At 47.4% G+C, this 23,552-nt stretch overlaps 1 protein-coding gene across 5 annotated transcripts; it reads right to left on the reverse strand.

Annotated features, from left to right (window-relative positions):
* Positions 1 to 3,859: 3,859 nt before the first annotated feature.
* LOC112206438 (zinc finger protein 878) lies at positions 3,860 to 15,834 on the reverse strand. Of its 5 annotated transcripts, none has more exons than XR_010153721.1 (5): positions 15,601 to 15,834; positions 9,434 to 9,560; positions 9,168 to 9,228; positions 6,466 to 7,986; positions 3,860 to 4,134 (listed from the first exon to the last, which is right to left on the reverse strand). XR_010153721.1 is itself a non-coding variant. In XM_024351883.3 (4 exons), exons 1-4 carry the CDS (start codon positions 15,601 to 15,603, stop codon positions 6,669 to 6,671), a joined length of 1,512 nt encoding a protein of 503 aa, XP_024207651.1. In that variant the 5' UTR covers positions 15,604 to 15,828; the 3' UTR covers positions 6,455 to 6,668. The 5 variants fall into 5 exon arrangements, 3 of the variants coding, with proteins under 3 accessions (XP_024207651.1, XP_063657307.1, XP_063657308.1); XR_010153720.1 differs by having other exon boundaries at positions 3,863 to 4,134; positions 6,466 to 7,989; positions 15,601 to 15,828; XM_024351883.3 differs by lacking the exon at positions 3,860 to 4,134 and having other exon boundaries at positions 6,455 to 7,989; positions 15,601 to 15,828.
* Between the last annotated feature and the right edge of the window lie 7,718 nt (positions 15,835 to 23,552).

Below are 23,552 nucleotides of genomic sequence, written 5' to 3' on the forward strand. Positions count from 1 at the left end.
TACAACAATAATATTATCCACAGGAGCAAGTGAGAAGGTTGGGAATCTTGTGTTCTCTGGCCGCATATTTCCTGAACCATAATTTCTAATCTTGTGGCTAATTTCTTAGTTTTACAAAGGCAATCTGGTTCCCAAGCAAGGAGACAATTTCTTTACGGAAGCGGCAGTTATGACTTTTGCTTTAAAGCTAAACTAAACTCCTTCCAATGTTAGTAAGACCTATACCCAGGAATGAACAAGGGTAGCTTGGAGGCTAAAGAAAAGATGGAGTTCGCTTAGATCTGATCTCTTTCACTGTCATAATTTTCTCACTGTTATAATTCTTGCAAAGGGGTTTTCAGATGTAGAGTCATACTTTTAGCTCCTGGCAACATTTATGTTGGAACTCATATACAGCAACTAAATCACTGGAACAGGATAATTGGTTGAGGATTTACTAACTGCTCCATCAGGTAGAAGTGGCACTCCTTACTAATTTACCTGAAAGCACTATTTCCTGAGCCATGGAGACTGAGTATAGCAATGATATGTGATCTAAAGAAGTTCCCACTCTGCTTCTTCTCGCAGTGAAGTCCTGCCAGGCACCTTACTACTTCCACTGCCACTTTTTCCTCCTCCAAATGTGGCTAAGCAATTACTTCCCTTATGGAAGACTGTACAAAGATGAAAACATGGCTAGGTTGATGGGGTCACTCTGAGACAAGGTAGACTTATGTTATACTTTTTGCAAAGGTGACTTCAGATATGGAATCATAATTTTAGCTGCTGGCAGCAATGATGTTGGAATTCATATACAGACACTAAATGACTGGAAAAAGACAATTGGTTGAAGGTTTACTAATTGTTCCCTCAAGAGGAAGTGCCATTCCCTATTGATTTAATTGACAGCACTATTTCCTCAGCCATGGAAACTGAGTACAGCAATAATATGTGATCTAAAGAACATTCCACTCTGAGGGCCAGGTGCAGTGGCTCATGCCTATAATCCCAACATTTTAGGAGGTCAAGGCAGGCAGATCACGTGAGGTCAGGAGTTAAAGACCAGCCTTGCCAACACAGCGAAACCCCATCTCTACTAAAATCACACAAATTAGTTGGGTGTGGGCTGGGTTCGGTGGCTCACACCTGTAATCCCAGCACTTTGGGAGGTCGAGGTGGGCAGGTCATCTGAGGTCGGGAAATCAAGACCAGCCTGACCAACATGGAGAAACTCCATCTCTATTAAAAATACAAAATTAGCTGGGCATGCTGGCACATGCCTGTAATCCCAGGTACTCGGGAGGCTGAGGCATGAGAATTGCTTGAACCTGGGAGGTGGAGGCTGCAGTGAGCTGAGATCGCGCCACTGCACTCCAGCCTGGGTGACAGCGTGAGACTCTATCTTCAAAAAAAAAATAAAAAATAAAAAAAAGGCTGGGCGCGGTGGCTCATGCCTGTAATCCCCACACTTTGAGAGGCCGAGGCGGGCGGATTACCTGAGGTCAGGAGTTCAAGACCAGCCTGGCCAACATGGTGAAACCCCGTCTCTACTTAAAATACAAAAAATTAGCCGGGCATGGTGGTATGCACCTGCAATCCCTGCTACTCGGGAGGCTGAGGCAGGAGAATTGCTTGAACCTGGGAGGCAGGGGTTGCAGTGAGCCGAGATCGCACCACTGCACTCCAATCTGGGGGACAAGAGCGAGACTTCGTCTCAAAAAAAAAAAAAAAAACTTTCTACTCTGCTTCTTCCCTCTGGTAATGTTCTGCCAGGTACATTAGTACTTCCAGACACTTTTTCCTCCTCCAAAGGTAGCTAAGCAATTGTTATTTCCCTCATGGAAAACTAAGTATAAATGGGAATATAGCTAGACCAATGAGGTCATGCAGAGGCAAAGGAGACTTATGTTGTTTATCAAGTTTTCTTTTCAGTACCTTAATTTTCACTTCTATTTGTTTAATTTTTTATTTTTTTGGAGACAGAGCCTCACTCTGTCATCCAGGCTGGAGTGTACTAGCGTGATCTCAGCTCACTGCAACCTCTACCTCCCGGGTTAAAGCAATCCTCTTACCTCAGCCTCCTGAGTAGCCGGGACCACAGGCCCGTGCCACCATGCCTGGCTAATTTTAGTGTTAGTCTGTAGACACAAATTCTCACTATGTTGCCCAGGCTGGTCTTAAACTCCTGGGCTCCAGTGATCTGCCCACCTTGACCTCTCACACAGTGCTGGGATTGATTACAGGCCTGAGCAACCATGCCCGGCCTTCATTTCTAATTTTTGATTATTTTAAAATTTATTTAGTTTTCTTTATTTTTAGAGACAAGATCTTCCTACCTAGTCCAGGCTGGGGAACAGTGAGTGCAGCATTAAACTAATCCTCCTGACTCAGCTTCCTGACAAGCAGTGACCATAGACACATGCCACCACACCTGGATATTTTACAAAATTAATAGTACCTAAACATGGCCGGGCATGGTGGCTCACTCCTGTAATCCCAGCACTTTGGGAGGCCGAGGCAGGTGGATCACCTGAGGTCAGGAGTTTGAGACCAACCTGGACAACATGGTGAAACCTCGTCTCTACTAAATATACAAAAATTATCTGGGCGTGGTGGCGGGCGCCTGTAATCCTAGCTACTCAGGAGGCTGAGGCAGGAGAATCACTTGAACCCGGAAGGCAGAGGTTGCAGTGAGCCAAGATCACGCCACTTCACTCCAGCCTGGGCAACAGAGCAAAACTCTGTCTTAAAAAAAAAAAAAATCTGGCCAGGCGCGGTGGCTCACGCCTGTAATCCCAGCACTTTGGGAGGCCAAGGCGGGCAGGTCAGGAGGTCAGGAGTTTGCGACCAGCCTGGCCAACATAGTGAAACCCCGTCTCTACTAAAAGTACAAAAAAAATTAGCCAGGCATGGTGGTGGGGGGCCTGTAATCTCAGCTACTCGGGAGGCTGAGGCAGAAGAATTGCTTTAACCCGCGAGACGGAGGTTGCAGTGAGATGAGATTGTGCCATTGCACTCCAGCCTGGGTGACAGAACGAGACTCTGTCTCAAAAAACAAACAAACAAACAAAAAAACTGGCCAGGCGCGGTGGCTCACGCCTGTAATCCCAGCACTTTGGGAAGCCGAGGCGGGCAGATCACGAGGTCAGGAGATGGAGACCATCCTGGCTAACACGCTGAAACCCCGTCTCTACTAAAAATACAAAAAAGTAGCCGGGCGTGGTGTCAGGCGCCTGTAGTCCCAGCTACTCGGGAGGCTGAGGCAGGAGACTGGCGTGAACCCGGGAGGCGGAGCTTGCAGTGAGAGGAGATGGTGCCACTGCACTCCAGCCTGGAGGACAGAGCAAGACTCCGTCTCAAAAAAAAAAAAAAAAAAAAAAAAAAAAAACAGGCCGGGAGTGGTGGCTCACGCCTGTAATCCCAGCACTTTGGGAGGCCAAGGCAGGCGGATCGCAAGGTCAACAGATCAAGACCACCCTGGCCAACATGGTAAAACCCCGTCTCTACTAAAAATACAAAAATTAGCTAGGTGTGGTGGCTCATGCCTGTAGTCCCAACTACTTAGGAAACTGAGGCAAGAGAATCCCTTGAACCAGGGAGACGGAGGTTGCAGTGAGCCGAGATCACGCCACTGCACTCCAGGCTGGCAACAGAGCAAGAGTCCATCTCAAAAAAATAAATAAAAGTATAAAATTTAGCTAACCATGGGGGTACACGCCTGTAGTCCCAGCTACTCAGAAGGCTGAGGCAGGAGAACTGCTTGAACCCAGGAGGTGGACGTTGCAGTGAGCTGAGATCACGCCACTGCACTCCAATCTGGGTGACAAGAGCGAGACTCTGTCTCAAAAAAAAAAAAGAAAGAAATTCCACATACCAAACTAGTCCCAGGAATAAATATGCAATTTATTAAACAAGAAAATAACAGCCTAACACAATAGCCAAAAAAGTTAAAATTTCAGAAATATTTGTTTTCCCATGAAAACTAGATAGCCAGTCATGGTGGCTCATGCCTGTGATTTCAGCACGTTGGGAGGCCAAGGCAGAAGGACTGTTTGAACCCAGGAGTTCTAGAGTACCGTGGACAACACAAGGAGACCAGGTCTCTACAAAAAATTAAGAAATTAGATGGGTGTGGCCAGGCGCGGTGGCTCATGCCTGTAATCCCAGCACTTTGGGAGGCCGAGGTGGGCAGATCGCAAGGTGAGGAGTTTGAGACCAGCCTGGCCAATATGATGAAACCCCATCTCTACTAAAAATACAAAATTAACCGGGCGTTGTGGCACGTGCCTGTAATCCCAGCTGAGATCGTGCCACTGCACTCCAGCCTGGGCGACAGAGCGAGGCTCCGTCTCAAAAAAAAAAAAAAAAAAAAAACCAGAAAAGAAAAGAAATTAGATGGGTGTGGGCCAGGCGCGGTGGCTCACGCCTGTAATCCCAGCGTTCTGGGAGGCCGAGGCGGGCGGATCACAAGGTCAGGAGATCGAGACCATCCTGGCTAACACAGTGAAACCCCTTCTCTACTAAAAAATACAAAAAATTAGCGGGGTATGGTGGCGGGCGCCTGTAGTCCCAGCTACTCGGGAGGCTGAGGCAGGAGAATGGTGTGAACCCAGGAGGTGGAGCTTGCAGTGAGCCGAGATCGCGCCACTGCATTCCAGCACTCCAGCCTGGGCGACAGAGCAAGACTCTGTCTCAAAAAAAAAAAAAAAAAAAAATTAGATGGGTGTGGTGGCTCACATTTGTAGTCCCAGCTGTTCGGGAGGCTGAGATGGGAGGATCCCATGGGCCTGGGAGATATAGGCTGCAGTGAGCAGTGATCAAGCCACTGCACTCCAACCTAAGTGACAGATGGAGACTGTCCCAAACAAAACAAACTAAGCAGAAAAACTAAGGATAGCACCTTCGAATTTGTCCCTAAGTTGTCAAAGTCTTGGACCCCCATTGAAGGAATTCCCTGGTACTTAGACACCAGATAAAGCAGAAGTGAAGACTGCACTCTAATTATCCTCCTTTGTTTTAGGTTTCTTCCTGAAGGACTTGTGAAAAGTCACTTCCTCTACTTTTTTTTCTGCTGACCCCCAAATTTTAAACAAAGCTTTTCTTCCCTAAGCAATTGGAAATCAGAAAATCTTTAACCTGTAAGCCCCAGCTTTAAAATATCCCACCCTTTCAAGCATAAACCAATGAGTAATCTCCATGTATTCATTTGTTATTTTGCCTGTAGCATCTACATTCCTAAAACTTACCCCTGCTTCTAAAAATCTCTGCCTGCAATCCAGTGGGGGAGGTCAGGATTTAAGACTTTGGCTGGGCGCAGTGGCTCACGCCTATAATCCGGGCACTTTCGGAGGCTGAGGCGGGCAGATCACAAGGTCAGGAGATCAAGACCATCCTGGCTAACATGGTGAAACCCCATCTCTACTAAAAATACAAAAAAAAAAAAAAAAAAAAAAAGACTTTATACCTATGTGGTCCTCCTTGATTGGGACTCTGCAATAAAAGGCTTTTTCCACATCACTTCAAACCCCAGTGTAAATGCCTGGCTTTCCAGGGCAAGGCAACTGGATCACAGTTCTGTCCTCAACCCCTGGGGCTCTGGTCGCAAGGCTGGAAATAGACAGGCTTTCTCCCACATCTTTCTCACTTTCATGTAGGAAAGAAGTAGTTTCCTTCTTTAAAATCAAAACTGTTTTATCCTCAGGATATGTACCTGCACGGACATCATAAAGTTAACTTTTCAGAATATGTTTATCAGCCAGGTAGAGTGGCTTACAGCTGTAATCCTAGCACTTTTGGAAACTAAGGTGGGAGGATTGCTCATGACTAGGTGTTCACAACCAGCCTGAGCAATGGAATGAGAACCTGTCTCTATGAAAGGAATGAAAAATGAGCTAAGAATGGTGATACCTGTCTGTAGTCATAGCTACTCAGAAGGCTAAGGCAAGAGGATCATTTGAGCCCAAGAGTTCAAGGCTGCAGGGAACTATGATTGTACCACCGCACTTCAACCTGGGTGACAGAGGGACACCCTGTCTCCCAAAACACACACACACACACAAATACATATATACATCTATGTATGTATGTAAATATCCTATATATTTTCCTTATGCATTTTAAATATAGTTATATGTTAAAATATATATGCATATTTATATACAGAATATAAATATGTATATTTCATCTTATTTATTTATTTATTTTTGAGATGGAGTTTCACTCTTGTTGCCCAGGCTGGAGTGCAATGGCACAATCTCGGCTTACTGCAACCTCTGCCTCCCAGGTTCAAGTGATTCTCCTGCCTCAGCCTCCCAAGTAGCTGGGATTACAGGTGCCTGCCACCACACCTGGCTAATTTTGTATTTTTAGTAGAGATGGGGTTTCTCTATGTCGATCAGGCTGGTCTCGAACTCCCAACCTCAGGTGATCTCCCTGCCTCCGCCTCCCAAAGTGCTGGGATTACAGGCATGAGCCACTGTGCCTGGCCTATTTTATTTTATTATGTAATACAGATAACGTCTCACCATATTGCCCAAGCTGGTCTCAACCTCTTCAGCTTAAGCAATCCTCCTGCCTTGGCTTCCCAAAATGCTGAGATTACAGGTGTCTCTGCAGTGAGTCCTTCCATGCATTTGAAGTTCTGAGTCCCATCTAAGGACTTTACCATATTGCTTACATCCATAGAGTTTCTAGCCAGCGTGAGTCCTTACATGCTTTTGAAGGATTGAGACAGATCTAAAGGCTTTACCACATTGCTTACACTCATAGGGTTTCTCTCCAGTGTGAATCCTTTCATGGTAGAGAAAAGAGTTGGAAGAAATGAAGGCTTTCCCACACTGTTTACATTTATAGGGTTTCTCTCCAGTGTGAGTCCTTTTATGATAGCGAATAGAATTAGAAGAAATGAAGGCTTTTCCACATCGCTTACACTCATAGGGTTTCTCTCCTGTGTGAGTCCTTTCATGCATTTTAAGTTGTGAGGCAACTCTAAAGACTTTACCACATTGCTTACATCCATAGGGTTTCTCTCCTGTGTGAGTTCGTATGTGCTTTTGAAGGATTGAGGCAGATCTGAAGGCTTTCCCACATTGCTTACACTCATAGGGTTTCTCTCCAGTGTGAGTCCTTTCATGATAGTGAAAGGAATTGGAAGAAGTGAAGGTTTTCCCACATTGTTTACATTCAAAGGGTTTCTCTCCAGTGTGTGTCCTTTCATGTATTTGAAGATCCTTGACAAAACTGAAGGCTTTCTCACATTTCTTACATTCATAAGGTTTCTCTCCAGTGTGAGTCTTTTCATGATAGCAAAAGGAAGTGGAAGAAATAAATCCCTTACCACATAGCTTACACTCATAGGGTTTCTCTCCAGTGTGTTTTCTTTCATGTACTCGCAGGTACTTGACAGATCTGAAGGCTTTCCTACATTGTGTACACTCATAGGGTTTCTCTCCACTGTGAGTCCTTTCATGATATTGAAAGGAACTGGGACAATTGAAGGCTTTATCACATTGCTTGCATTTATAGCGTTTCTCTCCAGTGTGACTTTTCTCGTGTCTTTTTAACGAACTGGGAGAAAAAAAGGCTTTCCCACATATGTTACATTTATGAGGTCTCTCTCCAGTGTGCATTCTCATGTGTGTCTGAAAGCTTACAAGATAAGATAATGCTTTCCCACACTGCTTACATTCATAGGGTTTTTTTGCAGAGTGGATTCTTTCATGTCTACGAACAGAACTGGGAAACCTGAATGCTTTCCCACATTCCTTACATTCATAAGGCTTTTCCCCAGTGTGAGTTCTTCCATGTATTGCAAGGCTACTGGAATAACTAAAGGCTCTGAGGTGCCTATTAAGGGATGAAAGACCTATGCCGATTTCTCCACACACACTGCTTTCATATGATTGTACTCCAGGAGTTTTCTTCTTCAGTGTGTCATCTGGAACCTGTGTCAAAACTTCTCCATGCTGATGACTTTCTTTACTTTCAGAGAGTCTCTCCCCTATAAGTCTTCTGTGAACAATGAAAGCACATTATAATGGGTTTATCACTAATTTTAATTCCTTTGCAAGTATTACACTTGCATTTTTAACAGTGCCCAGCAAAGTGTAGGCTTTCTGTCCTGTCTGAACATGAATGGAACACATGCTATACAAGATGGCCTAGCCAGGCCAGGCGCGGTGGCTCACGCCTGTAATCCCAGCACTTTGGGAGGCTGAGGCGGGTGGATCATGAGATCGAGACCATCCTGGCTAACATGGTGAAACCCTGTCTCTACTAAAAAATACAAAAAATTAGCCGGGCGTGGTGGCAGGCGCCTGCAGTCCCAGCTACAGGGAGGCTGAGGCAGGAGAATAGCGTGAACCCGGGAGGCAGAGCTTACAGTGAGCCGAGATCACACCGCTGCACTCCAGCATGGGCGACAGAGCGAGACACTGTCTCAAACAAACAAACAAACAAACAAACAAAAGATGGCCCAGCCATATCTCTTATCAAAAAAGATAATATTGATACAGGGATTTTAAATGCTTTATTTATTTATTTATTTATTTATTTATTTATTTATTTATGAGACCGAGTCTCACTCTGTCGTCAGGCTGGAGTGCAGTGGCACCATCTTGGCTCACTGCAACCTCCGCCTCCCAGGTTCAAGCGATTCTCCTGCCTCAGCCTCCCAAGGACTACAGGCACGCACCACCACACCCAGCTAATTTCTCGTATTTTTAGTAGAGACAGGCTTTCACCATGTTGGCCAGGATGGTCTCGATCTCTTGACCTCATGATCCACCCACCTCAGCCTTCCAAAGTGCTGGGATTACAGGTGTGAGCCACCATGTCCAGCTTTTACATGCTATTTTAAAGTAAACTATTTTATAAATACGCTCTTTGTCTTTTTGTCTGTTTGTTTTTGAGTCAGGGTCTACCCTGTGGCCCAGGCTGCCCTCCAGTGATGCCATCATGACTCAGTGCAACCTCAAACTCCCAGGTTCAAGCGATCTTCCATCCTGACCTCCAAAAGGGCTGGATTATACACATAAGCCATGTCACACTTTATATGTTTCTAGGGAAGCTTTTCTAAGAATAAATACATTGGAACTAGGTTTATTTCTTATGCTTGCTTCTTTTTAACCTTTTCTTCCATTCTAAGATTGTATACAGAGACATTATTTTCTCTTTTAAGTGCCAGTTACCTTAGGTTTCTCTTAGGATTTTGGTGCTCATCTTCAATGTACTGGTTGTTCCATTTTTTTCCTAAAATGCGGACCCAGAAAAATAGTCCTGAATTAGTATAAAATTATTTTAAAAAGTTACTTGATTCTATGTCCATGGCTCATTGCACCTGTGTCTTATTTATTCAAAGTATTCTCTGACCATATTCCAAATCACTCAACAGCACTGATGAGCTAGAAACACCTGTTCTTTAATTCACTGAGGGAAGTAATACTGTCATTCTTACCTATGGAGGTCAGGTTCCTCAAGGTTTCCTGCATCACTTCCCTGTAGAGATTTTTCTGGGAAGGATCCAGCAAAGCCCACTCCTCCTGGGTGAAGTTCACAGCCACATCCTCAAAGGCCACCGAATCCTGAAATATCCCACATGTGGACAGGAGGATGAGTGAGGCTGACAGCACTGGGTTTCTATACCCTGTTCCTAGGAAGTTCTCAGGATGCTGTGGTGTGTGGACTCCAAACATTTATTCCATGACTTGGTCATCAGATCCCTTACTCTGTCTACACTCACTTTCTTCCAGAAAACAATTTTGATGCTAGAATTGAACTCTGGATGGGGTAAAGCAACAGGAGAATAGGAAAAATGTGTGTTTCTGGTGAGTCCAGGGAGAAAGTCATGCTGCCTGGACTGCCCTTAATGTTCGAAGTGTGGATCTGCAGCACCTGTCATAACAAACTCCTTTGAATTTCTGAGCAAAACAAATTTAACGTGAGCAGCCCTAAGCCTGCATATTCTTGAAAATGCCTGTTCACAAAGTTGAACCTTTGTGATGACTAGAAAGTGGGTTTTGTTCTGATTCCAGTAGCAGAAGCCAAAAACAAAAAAACTGAGTTTTGCAAGGGGCTTTATTAATCTAACTGATAAGAGAGTCTGGCCAGGCGCGGTGGCTCATGCCTATAAATCTCAGCACTTTGGGAGGTGAAGGCGGGCGGATCGCCTGAGGTCAGGAGTTTGAGACCAACCTGGCCAACATGGCAAAACCCCGTCTCTACTAAAAATAATAAAATTAGCCAGGCATAGTGATGGGCTCCTGTAATTCCAGCTACTTGGGAGACTGAAGCAGGAGAATCACTTGAACCCATGAGGCAGAGGTTGCAGTGAGCCAAAAACGTGCCACCACACTCCAGCCTGGGTGACAGAGCCAGACTCCATCAGTTAAAAAAAAAAAAAAAATTCTAATTGATAAGAGAGTCATAACTAACTAAAACAAAAACTCACGAAAAGAAACCTTTCTGGGAAACTGTATGTGGATAGAAAAACCTAAACTGGGCTGGACACAGTGGCTCATGCCTATAATTCCAGCACTTTGGGAGGCCAAGGCGGGCAGATCACCTGAGGTCAGCAGTTCAAGACCAGCATGATCAATATGATGAAACCCTGTCTCTACTAATAGATAATCCCAAGTGTTGGTAAACCACAAAAATAAAGACACACACATGAAAGGCTAGATGGTTGATCCATACATACACTCTACTGGCATTATCTTTCAAATTGGAATTTATCCATAATATACAACCCAGTGACTTTTCCCCCAATATGTGAGAAATTTATGTTCCATTTTCATATGGCAAAGAAAACCAACCATGACATTGTCACCAAGGTCAAAAACTAAACTGTAAACCCAAATCCCATTAAGCAGTGAAATGCATAAGTAAACTGGGTGACCCATGACTCAACACAGTGGCATGTTTGCAACAGAATGAGGCAAAAGGTCAGAAACAAACCCTTTTGGTATAACATGAAAGGTACATTAATTGCAATACTAAGTTACTGGAAACTCCAAACAGCCAAAATTCTACTTTGTGATAAAAGAAAATATGGCAGGCCTGGGCCGGGCGCGGTGGCTCACGCCTGTAATCCCAGCACTTTGGGAGGCCGAGGCGGGTGGATCACGAGGTTAGGAGATTGAGACCATCCTGGCTAACACCGTGAAACCGCGTCTCTACTAAAAATACATAAAACTAGCCGGTCTTGGTGGCGGGCGCCTATAGTCCCAGCTACTCGGGAGGCTGAGGCAGGAGAATGGCGTGAACCCGAGAGGCGGAGCTTGCAGTGAGCCAAGATCGAGCCACTGCACTCCAGCCTGGGCAACTGAATGAGACTCCATCTCAAAAAAAGAAAAAATATATATATATGGCAGGCCTGGCACAGTGGCTTACACCTGTAATCCCAGCACTTTAGGAGGCAGGCGCGGATGGATCACCTGAGGTCAGGAGTTCGAGACCAGCCTGGCCAACCAGGTGAAACCACGTCTCTACTAAAAATACGAATATCAGCTGGGCGTGGTGGCAGGCGCTTGTAATCCCAGCTACTTGGGGGGCCGAGGCAGGAGAATCACTTGAACCTAGGAGGTAGAGATTACAATGAGCCAAGATAGTGCATTGCACTCCAGCTTGGGCAACAGAGCAAGACTCTGTCTCAAAAAAAAAAAAAAGAAAAGAAAAGAAAGAAAGGCTGGGCGCGGTGCCTCAGCACTTTGGGAAACTGAGGTGGGCAGATCACAAAGTCAGGAGTTTGAGACCAGCCTGGCCAATATAGTGAAACTCCGTCTCTACTAAAAATATAAAAATTAGCTGGGTGTGGTGGTATGCACCTGTAGTCCCAGCTACTCGGGAAGCTAAGGCAGGAGAATCGCTTGAACCCAGGAGGCAGATGGTGCAGTGAGCCGAGATCACGCCACTGCACTCCAGCCTGGGGGAGAGGCAGCTCCGTCTCAAAAAAAAAAAAAGAAAAGAAAAAAAAAAGATAATACAGCTACAAAGAATAACAAAAAGAAGGCTGGGTGCGGTGGCTCATGTCTGTAATTCCAGCACTTTGGGAGGTGGATCACCTGAGGTCAGGAGTTCAAGACCAGCTCACCCAAAGTGGTGAAACCCCATCTCTACTAAAAATACAAAAATTAGCCAGGTGTGGTGGCAGGTGCCTGTAATCCCAGCTACTTGGGAGGCTGAGGAAGGAGAATCGCTTGGACCCAGGAGATAGAAGTTGTAGTGAGCAGAGATGGTGTCACTGCACTCCAGCCTGAGCGACAGAGCGAGACTCCCTCTCAAAAAAAAAATAAAAATAAAAAAGAATAACAGGCCGGGCACAGTGGCTCACACCTGTAATCCCAACACTTTGGGAAGCCAAGGTGGGTGGAGCATGAGGTCAGGAGTTCAAGACCAGCTTGGCCAACCTAGTGAAACCCCGTCTCTACTAAAAATACAAAAATTAGCCAGGCGTGGTGGCGCATGCCTGTAATCCCAGCTACTCGGGAGGCTGAGGCAGGAGAATCACTTGAACCTGGGAGGTGGAGGTTGCAGTGAGCTGAACTCACGCCACTGCACTCCAGCTTGGGCAACAAGAGCGAAACTCCATCTCAAAAAAAAAAAGAATAACCAAAAGAATCAAAATTTTGACCACCTTTGTGTGCCATAGTTAGATGACATCAAAGAAACACACCAGAACTGCCCAAGGACTATTCATTTTCCTGGGTGGTGTTCCCAAGTATATTCTTACTGACATGGCATCCAATTTTAAAACATCCCATTTTGGCCGGGTGCGGTGGCTCATGCCTGTAATCCCAGCACTGTGGGAGGCCAAAGCAGGCAGATCACCTGAGATCAGGAGTTTGAGACCAGCCTGGCCAACATGGTGAAACCCTGTCTCTACTAAAAATACAAAAATTAGCCAGGTATGGTGGCATGCGCCTGTAGTCCCAGCTACTTGGGAGGCTGAAGCAGGAGAATCGATTGAACCCAGGAGGTGGAGTTTGCAGTGAGCCAAGATTATGCCAGTGCACTCCAGCCTGGGCGACAGAAAGAGACTCCGTCTCAAAAGTAAATAAATAAATAAATAAATAAGAAGCAATTAAACTGAACTGGCTATAGAACACTAAGACCCTTCACAAGCATACTGAAGTCAAATTCAAATCCAATTCACATAAATTTCTAATCTGTGGCCTGAGGAAACAATATCACTAATGACTAATTTATAGGGAAATGAAATTTAGGCTTAACCAGGCACAATAGGTCAATTAATCTCTGATTACATAACCAAAAGTTTCACCTGTACAGAATGTGAAAATAGGTGATTCAAAAATTTAAGCTGCTGGAACTCTAAATTATCTTGAGGTTTAAAGGAATGCCATTCTGGGGTTGAGACACCTGACAGGCAGCGGTAACAGAGCCAGCCAGGGAACCTTCCATTCCCTGATTACAGATTAGCTTTCTTTCTTACCTATATTGTTTTGTAAAATATTTTAAATGACAAGCAAGTCAGGAAAGACCCCTTCCTCTTAAGGATTGATTTCATTATAGACTAACTTCCCTCTTACTTTTTTTACACAAAGACTTCATGGCCATCACATCTTCTGAAGCTGGAAATGTTAAATTCACTTTTTTAAATAAGAAAAGAAATGAAAACCGGCCGCGCGCGGTGGCTCACGCCTGTAATTCCAGCACTTTGGAAGGCCGAGGTGGGCGGATCACGAGGTCAGGAGATCGAGACCATCCTGGCTAATACGGTGAAACCCCGTCTCTACTAAAAAATACAAAAAAATTAGCCGGGCGCGGTGGCGGGCGCCTGTAGTCCCAGCTACTTGGGAGGCTGAGGCAGGAGAATGGCGTGAACCCGGGAGGCGGAGCTTGCAGTGAGCAGAGATCGCGCCACTGCACTCCAGCCTGGGCGACAGAGCGGGACTCCGTCTCAAAAAAAAAAAAAAGAGAGAAAAGAAAAGAAATTAAAACCTCTTGCGAAGAAAATTTTAAAGTCCTGGGCCGGGCGCGGTGGCTCACGCCTGTAATCTGATACAGGAGAATCGCTTGAACCCGGGAGGCGGAGGTTGCAGTGAGCCGAGATTGCGCCATTGCACTCCAGCCTCGGCAACAAGAGCGAAACTCCGTCTCAAACAAACAAACAAACAAACAAAAAAACCTGTAACTAAATTGTATAATTAATTTAGTTGTACTAATTAGTTGTATTAAATTAATTGTACAATTAATTTAGTTGTACTAATTGTTGCGATAATTAAATTTCTTTGTTTTTTGCCTATATAAGAAGGAGCTTAACTTTTTTTTTTTTGAGACAGTCTCATTCTTTCACCATGGCTGGAGTGCAGTGGGGCATTCCACTGTAATCCCAGCACTTTGGGAGGCCGAGGCGGGTGGATCACGAGGTCAGGAGTTCGAGACCAGCCTGGCCAATATCATGAAACCCCGTCTCTACTAAAAATACAAAAATTGGCCGGGCGCAGTGGCTCACGCCTGTAATCCCAGTACCTTGGGAGGCCGAAGTGGGCGGATCACAAAGTCAGGAGGAGTTCAAGACCAGCCTGGCCAATATGGTGAAACCCGTTTCTACTAAAAATACAAAAATTAGCCGGGCGTGGTGGCTGGCGCCTGTAGTCCCAGCTACTCGGGAGGCTGAGGCAAGAGAATCGCTTGAACCCGGGAGGCGGAGGTTGCAGTGAGCCGAGATGGCGCCACAGCACTTCAGCCTGGGGCGACGGAGCGAGACTCCGTCTCAAAAATATAAAAATCTGGTAAAATAAAAACAGGTCTTTTGGGGAAGGGAGCGGGGACTGGGATGGAATAACGTGGCAGATAACAGCCCTCCTTCCTACAGCCTCCAAATTTTAGACAAAGCTTTACACACTCTCAACCAACTGCCACCTACAGAATCCCTCCACCACCTGTGCCTTCTAACCCCGCTTCCATGTGTCCCGCCTTTTGGCCAAAGGAACTTACACCTTCCCGGCACTGATTCATCATTTTCCTGCAATTCCTGTCTCCCTGAAATGAATAAAACCAAACTGTCAGGAGCTGCCTCGGGATTGCTTACTCCAGACTTCGCGGGGTTGTGTTTCCCTCAGCCGAGGTCTCTCCTATTCGGCTCAGAATAAACTTATTCTACACGGTTTGGGTTTTTCCGTTACCAAACCACAAGCCAGGACTGGGAGTTTCTCATTCATTAATCGCTGTTTGCTAAAATAAACTCTCATTTTTTAACAGTGCCTCAGTTTTTTAACTGGAAAAAAAAAAGGAACTGGGGACCCCACAGCCCACAGCTCCTCCCACACGAACCCCACACCCGAGGCGGGATCCCCCATGACCCTTCCGTGGTCACCGCACAATCTGGGGAGACGCGGGGCTGCGGGCGCGGAGCTGCTCAGAGAGGGAGCCGGGGCCGGGGCCGCAGTCGCTGCGCAGGGACCGGACAGGACGCCCGGGGTCCCGGCTGCCGGCCCAGCTCCACCCAGCGGCCGAGGGGACCGAGGGCCGAGCTGCGCCAGGGGGACTGTGTCTGGAGCCCAGAGTCGCTGCAGGGGGGACCGGGCCCCGCCACAGCGGATTCCTCTCGGTTCCACCCAGTCCCTCCTTTCGCCTTGGGACTCCCCAGCACCGCATGCTCACCATTTCCTGGCTTCCGGGTATTCTGGCGTCCTCTCTAAAGGTCCCGTGAACAGTGCAGGTCACAACGCAGTCGACAGAGCAACAGCAGCTACGGCGGAAGTAACTGGTCCCTCTCGGAGCAAGAAAGACCCAGACCTTAACTAGCGCGAGCAGCCCTAGGGGTGAAGAGAGCGGGAATGCAACCTCCCCTTCCCTGGAGGACAGTGGCAGGGCCCCGCCCTAGCGCCCCTGATTGGATAGGGGTCTAGACTCCGCCCCCTTCCCTGAGTGACAGCAGAAGCCCCGGGTAACTGGGCGCTGCAGAGCCGAAGCGACTGGTTCTGGCCACACTTTCCAAAGTCAGCTCCCTCCCTCCCTCCCACCTTTACTTCGAATATTTGCCTTCGGCCAAACTTGCTCCGAACTGCTAGAAGCGGCACTGTTGTCTTCCTCACTCCGTGGGCTGTCCCTGCTCCTTCATCCTGCACGGGACACAAGTGTGCAGGGAATTCCAGATTCAGTGTCCACAAAATGTGAAAGACATTAAAATATTTTGCCCCAAGATATTGCCCTGCCAAAATATATTTCTTTGACAATTTTGAAATGGCTGCTGCTTGGCCAGCAAACAAAAGGTGGCCTTGCAAAACTATCTTTTGAGGGGGAAATTTACATTTGTAGAGAATCTCCGTTAATGAAGCACTGCCAGCTCCCCCATTCTTTTCCTTTCCCTGATCTAAAAGCTATTGAGAGTTTGACACCTTTAAAAGTCTGAAGAGAGGTAGCACGTGGTGGCTCATGTCTATAATCCCACCACATTGGCAAACTGAGGCGGAAGGATCCCTTGAAGCAAGGAGTTTGAGGCCAACATCATCAACACAGCGAGATCCCTGTATTTCTTTTTTTTTTTTTTTTTAGACAGTCTCGATCTGTCGTCCAGGCTGGAGTACAGTGGCACGAGATCTTGGCTCACTGCAACCTCCGCCTCCCAGATTCAAGCGATTCTCCTGCCCCAGCCTCCCAAATAGCTGGGATTACAGACATGCGCCACCACGCCCCGCTAATTTTGTATTTTTAGTAGAGACGGGGTTTCTCCATGTTGGTCAGGCTGGTCTTGAACTCACGACCTCAGGTGATCCGCCCGCCTCGGCCTCCTAAAGTGCTGGGATTACAGGCGTGAGCCACCTCGCCCGCCGATCCCTGTCTTTATTATTTAAAAATTTTTTAAATGGCCGGGCGCTGGCTGGGTGCAGTGGCTCACGCCTGTAATCCCAGCACTTTGGGAGACCGAGGTGGGCGGATCACGAGGTCAGGAGATCGAGACCATCCTGGCTAATACGGTGAAACCCCGTCTCTACTAAAAATACAAAAAAAAAAATTAGCCGGGCGTGGTGGTGGGCGCCTGTAGTCCCAGCTACTCGGGAGGCTGAGGCAGGAGAATGGCGAGAACCCGGGAGGTGGAGCTTGTAGTGAGCAGAGATCGCACCACTGTACTCCAGACTGGGCCACAGAGCAAGACTGTGTCTCAAAAAAACAAAAAAAAAACCCAGTGGCCGGGCGCGGTGAGACCAGGTCTCTACCAAAAAGATAAGTAAATAGATTAGGGCCAGGCATGGTGGCTCATGCCTGTAATCCCAGCACTTTGGGAGGCCGAGGTGGGTGGATCACTTGAGATCAGGAGTTTGAGACCAGCCTGGCCAACTTGACGAAATCCCATCTCTAACAAAAATATAAAAATGAGCTGGGTTTGGTGGCACACACCTGTGATCCCAGCTATTCGGGGGGCTGAAGCAGGAGAATTGCTTGAATCCAGAAGACGGAGGTTGCAGTGAGCAGAGATTGCACCATTACACTCGAGCCTAGGTGACAGAGTGAGACCTTGTCTCATAAAAAGGAAAAAAGTCTATTCTCTGGGGGAGACATCATCTACATAACAGTCCACCTCTAGCCAAGCCTCTTCCTTTCTCACTCTACTAAGCTGTCTTGCTACTAAACCTAATTTACTGACCTCAGGTCGCTATATAATCTTTTCTGTTTTATAGCTGGGTGAGTCTTCATTCTGAAGGTTCCCATGTATACATGTTAAATACATTTGCATGCCTTCTTTTCTATTAATCAATCTGCCTCAGATCAATTAGTTTTCAGCAAACCTTTAGGACACCAAGAGTCTATCACCCCCACAAAGCCATCCCCTTGTCTCAGGGCAGGAGGGGAACCAGGCCATGTATGACTGCTCCAGGAGGGAGAGACAGATCTCCTGCAGTGGGGCAAGAATCGGGATGAGGCATGGCCAAGGTTTCCTCACATACCCCCATCTTCTCCTCACAGTGTGGAAACTCCCCCTCCTCTCCACACCTTCATTTTCATTAGCGGGAAACTCTCACCTGGAGTCAGTTTAATCTTATTACCAGAAAGGGGTACCAATCCAGACCCCGAAGGAGAGTTCTTGGACCTCATGTAAGAACAAATTCAGGGTGAGTCCATAAAGTAAAAGCAAGTTTATTACAGAAGTAAAGAAACAAAAGAATGGCTATTCCATAGACAGAGCAGCAGCATGGTCTGCCTGACAATGTATACTTATAGTTATTTCTTGATTATGTGCTAAACAAGGGGTGGATTATTCATGAGTGTTCTGGGAAAGGGGCAGGCAATTCCCAGAACTGAGGGTTCCTACCTCTTGTTATACCACATAGGGTAATGTCTGGATATTGCCATGGTATTTGTAAACTGCCTTGGAGCTTGTGGGAGTGTCTGTTAGCATGTTAATGCATTATAATTAGTGTATAATAAGTAGTGAGGACCACATGAGGTCACTTTCTTTTCTTTTTTTTTTTTTTTTTTTTGAGACAGAGTCTCACTCCCTCACCCAGGCTGGAGTGCAGCAGCACAATCATAGCTCGCTGCAGCCTCTCTGCCTTCCTGCAGCCCCTGCCTCCCAGGCTCAAGCAATCCTCCCAGCTCAGCCTCCTGAGTAGCTGAGACTACAGCCACAGGCCACCACAATCAGCTAATTTTTGTATTTTTTGTAGAGATGGGGTATCACTGTGTTGCCCAGGGTGGCAGAGGTCACTTTCGTCGCCAAGTTGGTTTTGGTGGGCTTTGGCTGGTTTCTTCAGCGCATTCTGTTTTATCAGTGGGGTCTTTATGACCTGTATCTTGTGATACCAGTCCTGCCGACCTCCTAGCTCATCCTGTGACTAAGAATGCCTAATCACCTGGGAATGCAGCCCAGTAGGTCTCACCCTTATTTTACCCAGCCCCTATTCAAGATGGTTTCACTCTGCTTCAAACACCCCTGACATTATGACTTAAATAAAGTCAACTTTATAAACCCTTTGTTCATAACACAACCCAAACAATTTGTTCTCTGAGGCTGACCTTCACAGATTTGCTTCATATATATCAATTACAGTCTGTCCCCAGCGACCCTGTGCATGCCAAAACCAAAACACTGCCCAGAAAATAGCTCCAGGCCTGAAGGTACCTCTGAAAGGTACAACCCCAGATAGGACAGAACCCCCCAGCGCATCTGCCCGTGGGTCTTCTGCCATCCAGGGCTCTGCAACTTCCCAGAATCCACACTCCTTCTGGAGCTGGAGGCCACCTTCAAGGGAGGGCGGGCTCCGGGGGAAGCCCCCAGGAGTTTGCAAAAGGAGCCCCCTTTCCCTCCTTTTGCAAACTCCAGACTGGCCTCAGCGGGGAGTCATTGGCCTCCGGCTCTGCTGCCCCCTACAGGTTATTTAGCCGCTTCTCACCCCATTGATCAGTTCCTAGAAACAAACACCCTCAATCCCAGTGTGTGAATAAGACGCCAGCAGAGTCTCTGCTTTCCTCCTGTGGTGTTTTTTTTTTATTTTGTTTTGTTTGTTTGTTTGTGACGGAGTCTCGCTCTGTCGCCCAGGCTGGAGTGCAGTGGCGCGATCTCGGCTCACTGCAAGCTCCTCCTCCCGGGTTCACGCCATTCTCCTGCCTCAGTCTCCTGAGTAGCTGGGACTACACAGGCGCCCGCCACCACGCGCGGCTAATTTTTATTTATTTATTTATTTTTTTGAGACCGAGTTTCACTCTTGTTGCCCAGGCCGGAGTGCAGTGGCGCGATCTCGGCTCACTACAAGCTCCGCCTCCCGGGTTCTCGCCATTCTCCTGCCGCAGCCTCCCGAGTAACTGGGACTACAGGCGCCGGCCACCGCGCCCGGCTAATTTTTTGTATTTTTAGTAGAGACGGGGTTTCACTGTGTTAGCCAGGATGCTCTCGATCTCCTGACCTCGTGATCCGCCCGCCTCGGCCTCCCTAAGTGTTGGAATTACAGGCGTGAGCCACCGCGCCCGGCCTCCTCCTGCGTGTTATGTATGACATAAGGAAAAACAGGCTGGGTGCCGTGGCTCATGCCTGTAATCCCAGCACTTTGGGAGGCCAAGGCAGGCAGATCATGAGGTCAGGAGTTCGAGACCAGCAGCCTGGCCAACATAGTGAAACCTCGTCTCTTCTAAAAATACAAAAAATTAGCCAGGCGTGGTGGCAGGCGCCTGTAGTCCCAGCTACTTGGGGAGCTGAGGAAGGAGAATCGCTTGAACCCGGGAGGGAGAGGTTGTGGTGAGCCGAGATCGCGCCACTGCACTCCAGCCTGGGCAACAAGAGTGAAACTCAGTCTCAAAAAAATAAAAAATAAAAAATTAGCCAGGCGAATAGCTTGAACCTGAGAGGTGGAGGTTGCAGTGAGCCGAGATGGCACCACTGCACTCCATCCTGGGCGACAGAACGAGACTCCATCAGAAAGAAAAGAAAGGAAGGAAAAAAAGAAGGGAAGGGAAAGGGACAGGAGGAGACGATAGGCGAGGGGAGGCGGTCGGGAGGGATGTGCAGCCCAGGAGGAGAAGGAAGGGGGCCAGGGAGGCTTAGTCAGTGGGCGGTGGGTGTGTGGGTGTGTGTCCTGTCAGCTTCACATTGTCCAAAGGATCAGAATTCACTTGTGAGTTTATGAAAGTGAAAAGCAGGGAATGGCCTTTCTGGAAAACACATACTTCAAAGAAATGGGCTCAGTTCTTTCTTGCTCAGATTTTGAACGACTCATTTTCACAACCCCAAACCCTCTGCAGGTCACATTTCCTCCTCTCATTTTGGTCTTGGCCTGAACCCTACCTGCTCTCCTTGTTCCCAGCAAACCGAGGATTGGGCTGCTTATTCTCTGCGCCCAATGATGAGATGCAGATGAACTGGGAAAGAAGACAGTTGCTTGCTTTTTTTTTTTTTTTTTTTTTTTTTGAGATGGAGGCTTGCTCTGTCTCCCAGGCTGGAGTGCAGTGGCGCGATCTTGGCTCACTGAACCTCCACCTCTCTGGTTCAAGCGATTCTTGTGCCTCACTCAGCCTCTCGAGTAACTGAGATTACAGGCATGCACCACCACGCCTGGCTAATTTTTGTATTTTTAGTAGAGACGGGGTTTCACCATGCTGGCCTCCAACTCCTGGCCTCAAGTGATGCGCCCGCCTGGGCAGCCCAAAGTGCTGGGATTACAGGCGTGAGCCACCGCGCCTGGCCTAGGTTTTTAACGGTATTCCTAAGGAAACACAAATCATGGCATGAGCGTGTCCTCTCTAGAAAAAGAATTAAATACAATGGTTGAAGTAAGAGTAGAAACTCCACCTTGGAGTCTTCTCCCTTAATGTGACACAAACATCATAGGTGAGTCTCCCAGACACGATTCCGCCACAACTTTTTTTTTTTGAGGCAGAGTTTTGCTTTTGTTGTCCAGGCTGGAGTGCAATGGCGCAATTTCTGCTCACCGCAACCTCTGCCTCCTGGGTTCAAGCGATTCTCCTGCCTCAGCCTCCCAAGTATCTGGGATTACAGGCATGCGCCACCATGCCCAGCTAATTTTTGTATTTTTAGTAGAGACGGGGTTTCTCGATGTTGGTCAGGCTGGTCTTGAACTCCCGACCTCAGGTGATCTGCCTGCCTTGGCCTCCCAAAGTGCTAAGATTACAGGCGTGAGCCACTGCACCCGGCCTCCCCCACAACTTATTACAGGCTGCCAAAGAGTCAGGCAAAACAGTGCTGGCATCCTCTTTTTCTCTGAAAAATGTGTGCTATCCCTCCCCTCGGCCTCTCGCCCGCCCTACTCCCCGTCTTTGCTTTCTTCCTGCCCCCTCATTGTGTCCAGCCAGTGCCATTGTGTCCAGACCGTGGGTTCCTCAGTGGCCATTGCCTCCACCAGCATGATATGGAAATTTTTTCTTAATTAATAGAGATGTGGGCTCACTATTTTGCCCAGGCATTTCTTGAACTCCTGGGTTCAAGTGATCCTCTGGCCTCAGCCTCCCAAACCGATAGAATTATGGGCGCAAGCCACCATGCCCAGCCTAGAAGTCTTTTAATGCATTTACATTTTCTTAGAATTTTCCTTCTTTACTTTACACATACACACAGGAGGAAAGCAGGGACTCTGTTGGTTTCATGGTTTTTTGTTTTTTTTTTTTTCTTTTGAGACAGAGTCTTGCTCAGTCGCCCAGGCTGGAGTGCAGTGGCGCAATCTCGGCTCACTGCAAGTTCCACCTTCCGGGTTCACGCCATTCTCCTGCCTCAGCCTCCCGAGTAGCTGGGACTACAGGCACACACCACCACACCTGGATTTTTTTTGTATTTTTAGTAGAGACAGGGATTCACCGTGTTAGCCAGGATGGTCTCGATTTTCTGACCTTGTGATCCGCCCGCCTCGGCCTCCCAAAGTGCTGGGATTGAGCACTTTGCCAGGTGTGAGCCACTGCACCCGGCCAGTTTCTTGTTTTTAAAAGATGAGGTTGAAGATCTTTTTGTCTGATCATGGAGGTGAAATGCAGGTGAATAACCTGCAGGGGGCAGCAGAGGCTGAGGCCAGCCTCTCCACGCTGAGGCCAGCCTGGAGCCTACAAAGGGAAGAAAACGGAGCTCCCCTGAGGGCTTCCCAGGCAGCCCTCCCTCCCCAGCAGGCGGCATCCAGCTGCGCAGAGCAGCTGCAGAACGGCTGTGGATTCTGAGAAGGTGCAGAGGCCTGAAAAGCTGGAAACCTTAGTGCAGATCCCCTGGGGGTTCTGTCCTTTCTGGGTTTGCCTGTCTGGAGCCTGGGGCCATTTTCCCGACAATGCTTTGGTTTTGATATGTGTAGGGTCACTAGGGTCAATAGTGTAATTTGTATATATGAAGAAAATGCGTCCAGGCACCCTGGCTCTTGTCTCTAATCCCAACACTTTGGGAGGGCGAGGTGGGTGATTAGGTTGAGCACCGGAGTTCAAGACCAGCCTGGGCAATATGGTGAGACCCCATCACTACAAAAAATACAAAAATTAGCTGGGTGTGGTGGTGAATGCATGTATCCCCAGCTACTCAGGAGGCTGAGGTGGGAGGAACGATTGAGCCCTGGAGGCTGCAGTGAGCTGTGATCGCACCACCACACTTAAGCCTAGGTGACAGTGAGACTCTGTCTCCAAAAAAAATGTGTGGTAATTCAGGCTCAGAGACAGAATTGTTTGGGATGTTGAGAAAGAGTTAATGAAGTTGACAGTTTATTCAGGTCACAAACTTAAACTCACCGCAGGTGAGAGTTTCCTAACAGTGAAAATAAAGTTCTGGAAGGAGAGAGCATTTTCACACTGTGACGAGGAATGTGGATGTGAGAAGGCCTTGGCCTTGCCTCATTCCAAATTATCTTGACCTGCAGAACATCTGTCTCTCCCTCCTGATGTAGTCTTGCCTGGCCTCATCCGGCCTCCTCTCCTGCTCTGAGGCAAGGGGATAGCTTTGATGGAGCGATAGGCTCTTGACCCCCAAAACATTTGCTAAAATATCGTTGACATAAAGCTGCTTAATATGAGAAAGGCATATGAATTTATTTACCATGTATACAGGGCTGCCTTTAGTAAGAAGACCCACCCAACAATAAGATAGAAAAGCTTATATACCATCTTGAGGCTGTTACTAAGGGAGGAGACCACCCCTCATA

Source organism: Pan troglodytes, chromosome 20 (assembly GCF_028858775.2).
Source record: "Pan troglodytes isolate AG18354 chromosome 20, NHGRI_mPanTro3-v2.0_pri, whole genome shotgun sequence".
NCBI lineage: Eukaryota > Metazoa > Chordata > Mammalia > Primates > Hominidae > Pan > Pan troglodytes.

What these genes read in the sequence shown, in the direction of transcription:
- LOC112206438 (XM_063801237.1), bottom strand. Translation starts at nt 9,671, where the DNA reads ATGTTTGGAGTCCACACACCACAGCATCCTGAGAACTTCCTAGGAACA. An exon ending in GAGGAACCTGACCTCCATAG is followed by an intron (nt 9,229 to 9,433) that starts GTAAGAATGACA and finishes TCCGCATTTTAG; the next exon opens with GAAAAAAATGGAACAACCAG. An exon ending in AATCCTAAGAGAAACCTAAG is followed by an intron (nt 7,990 to 9,167) that starts GTAACTGGCACT and finishes CATTGTTCACAG; the next exon opens with AAGACTTATAGGGGAGAGAC.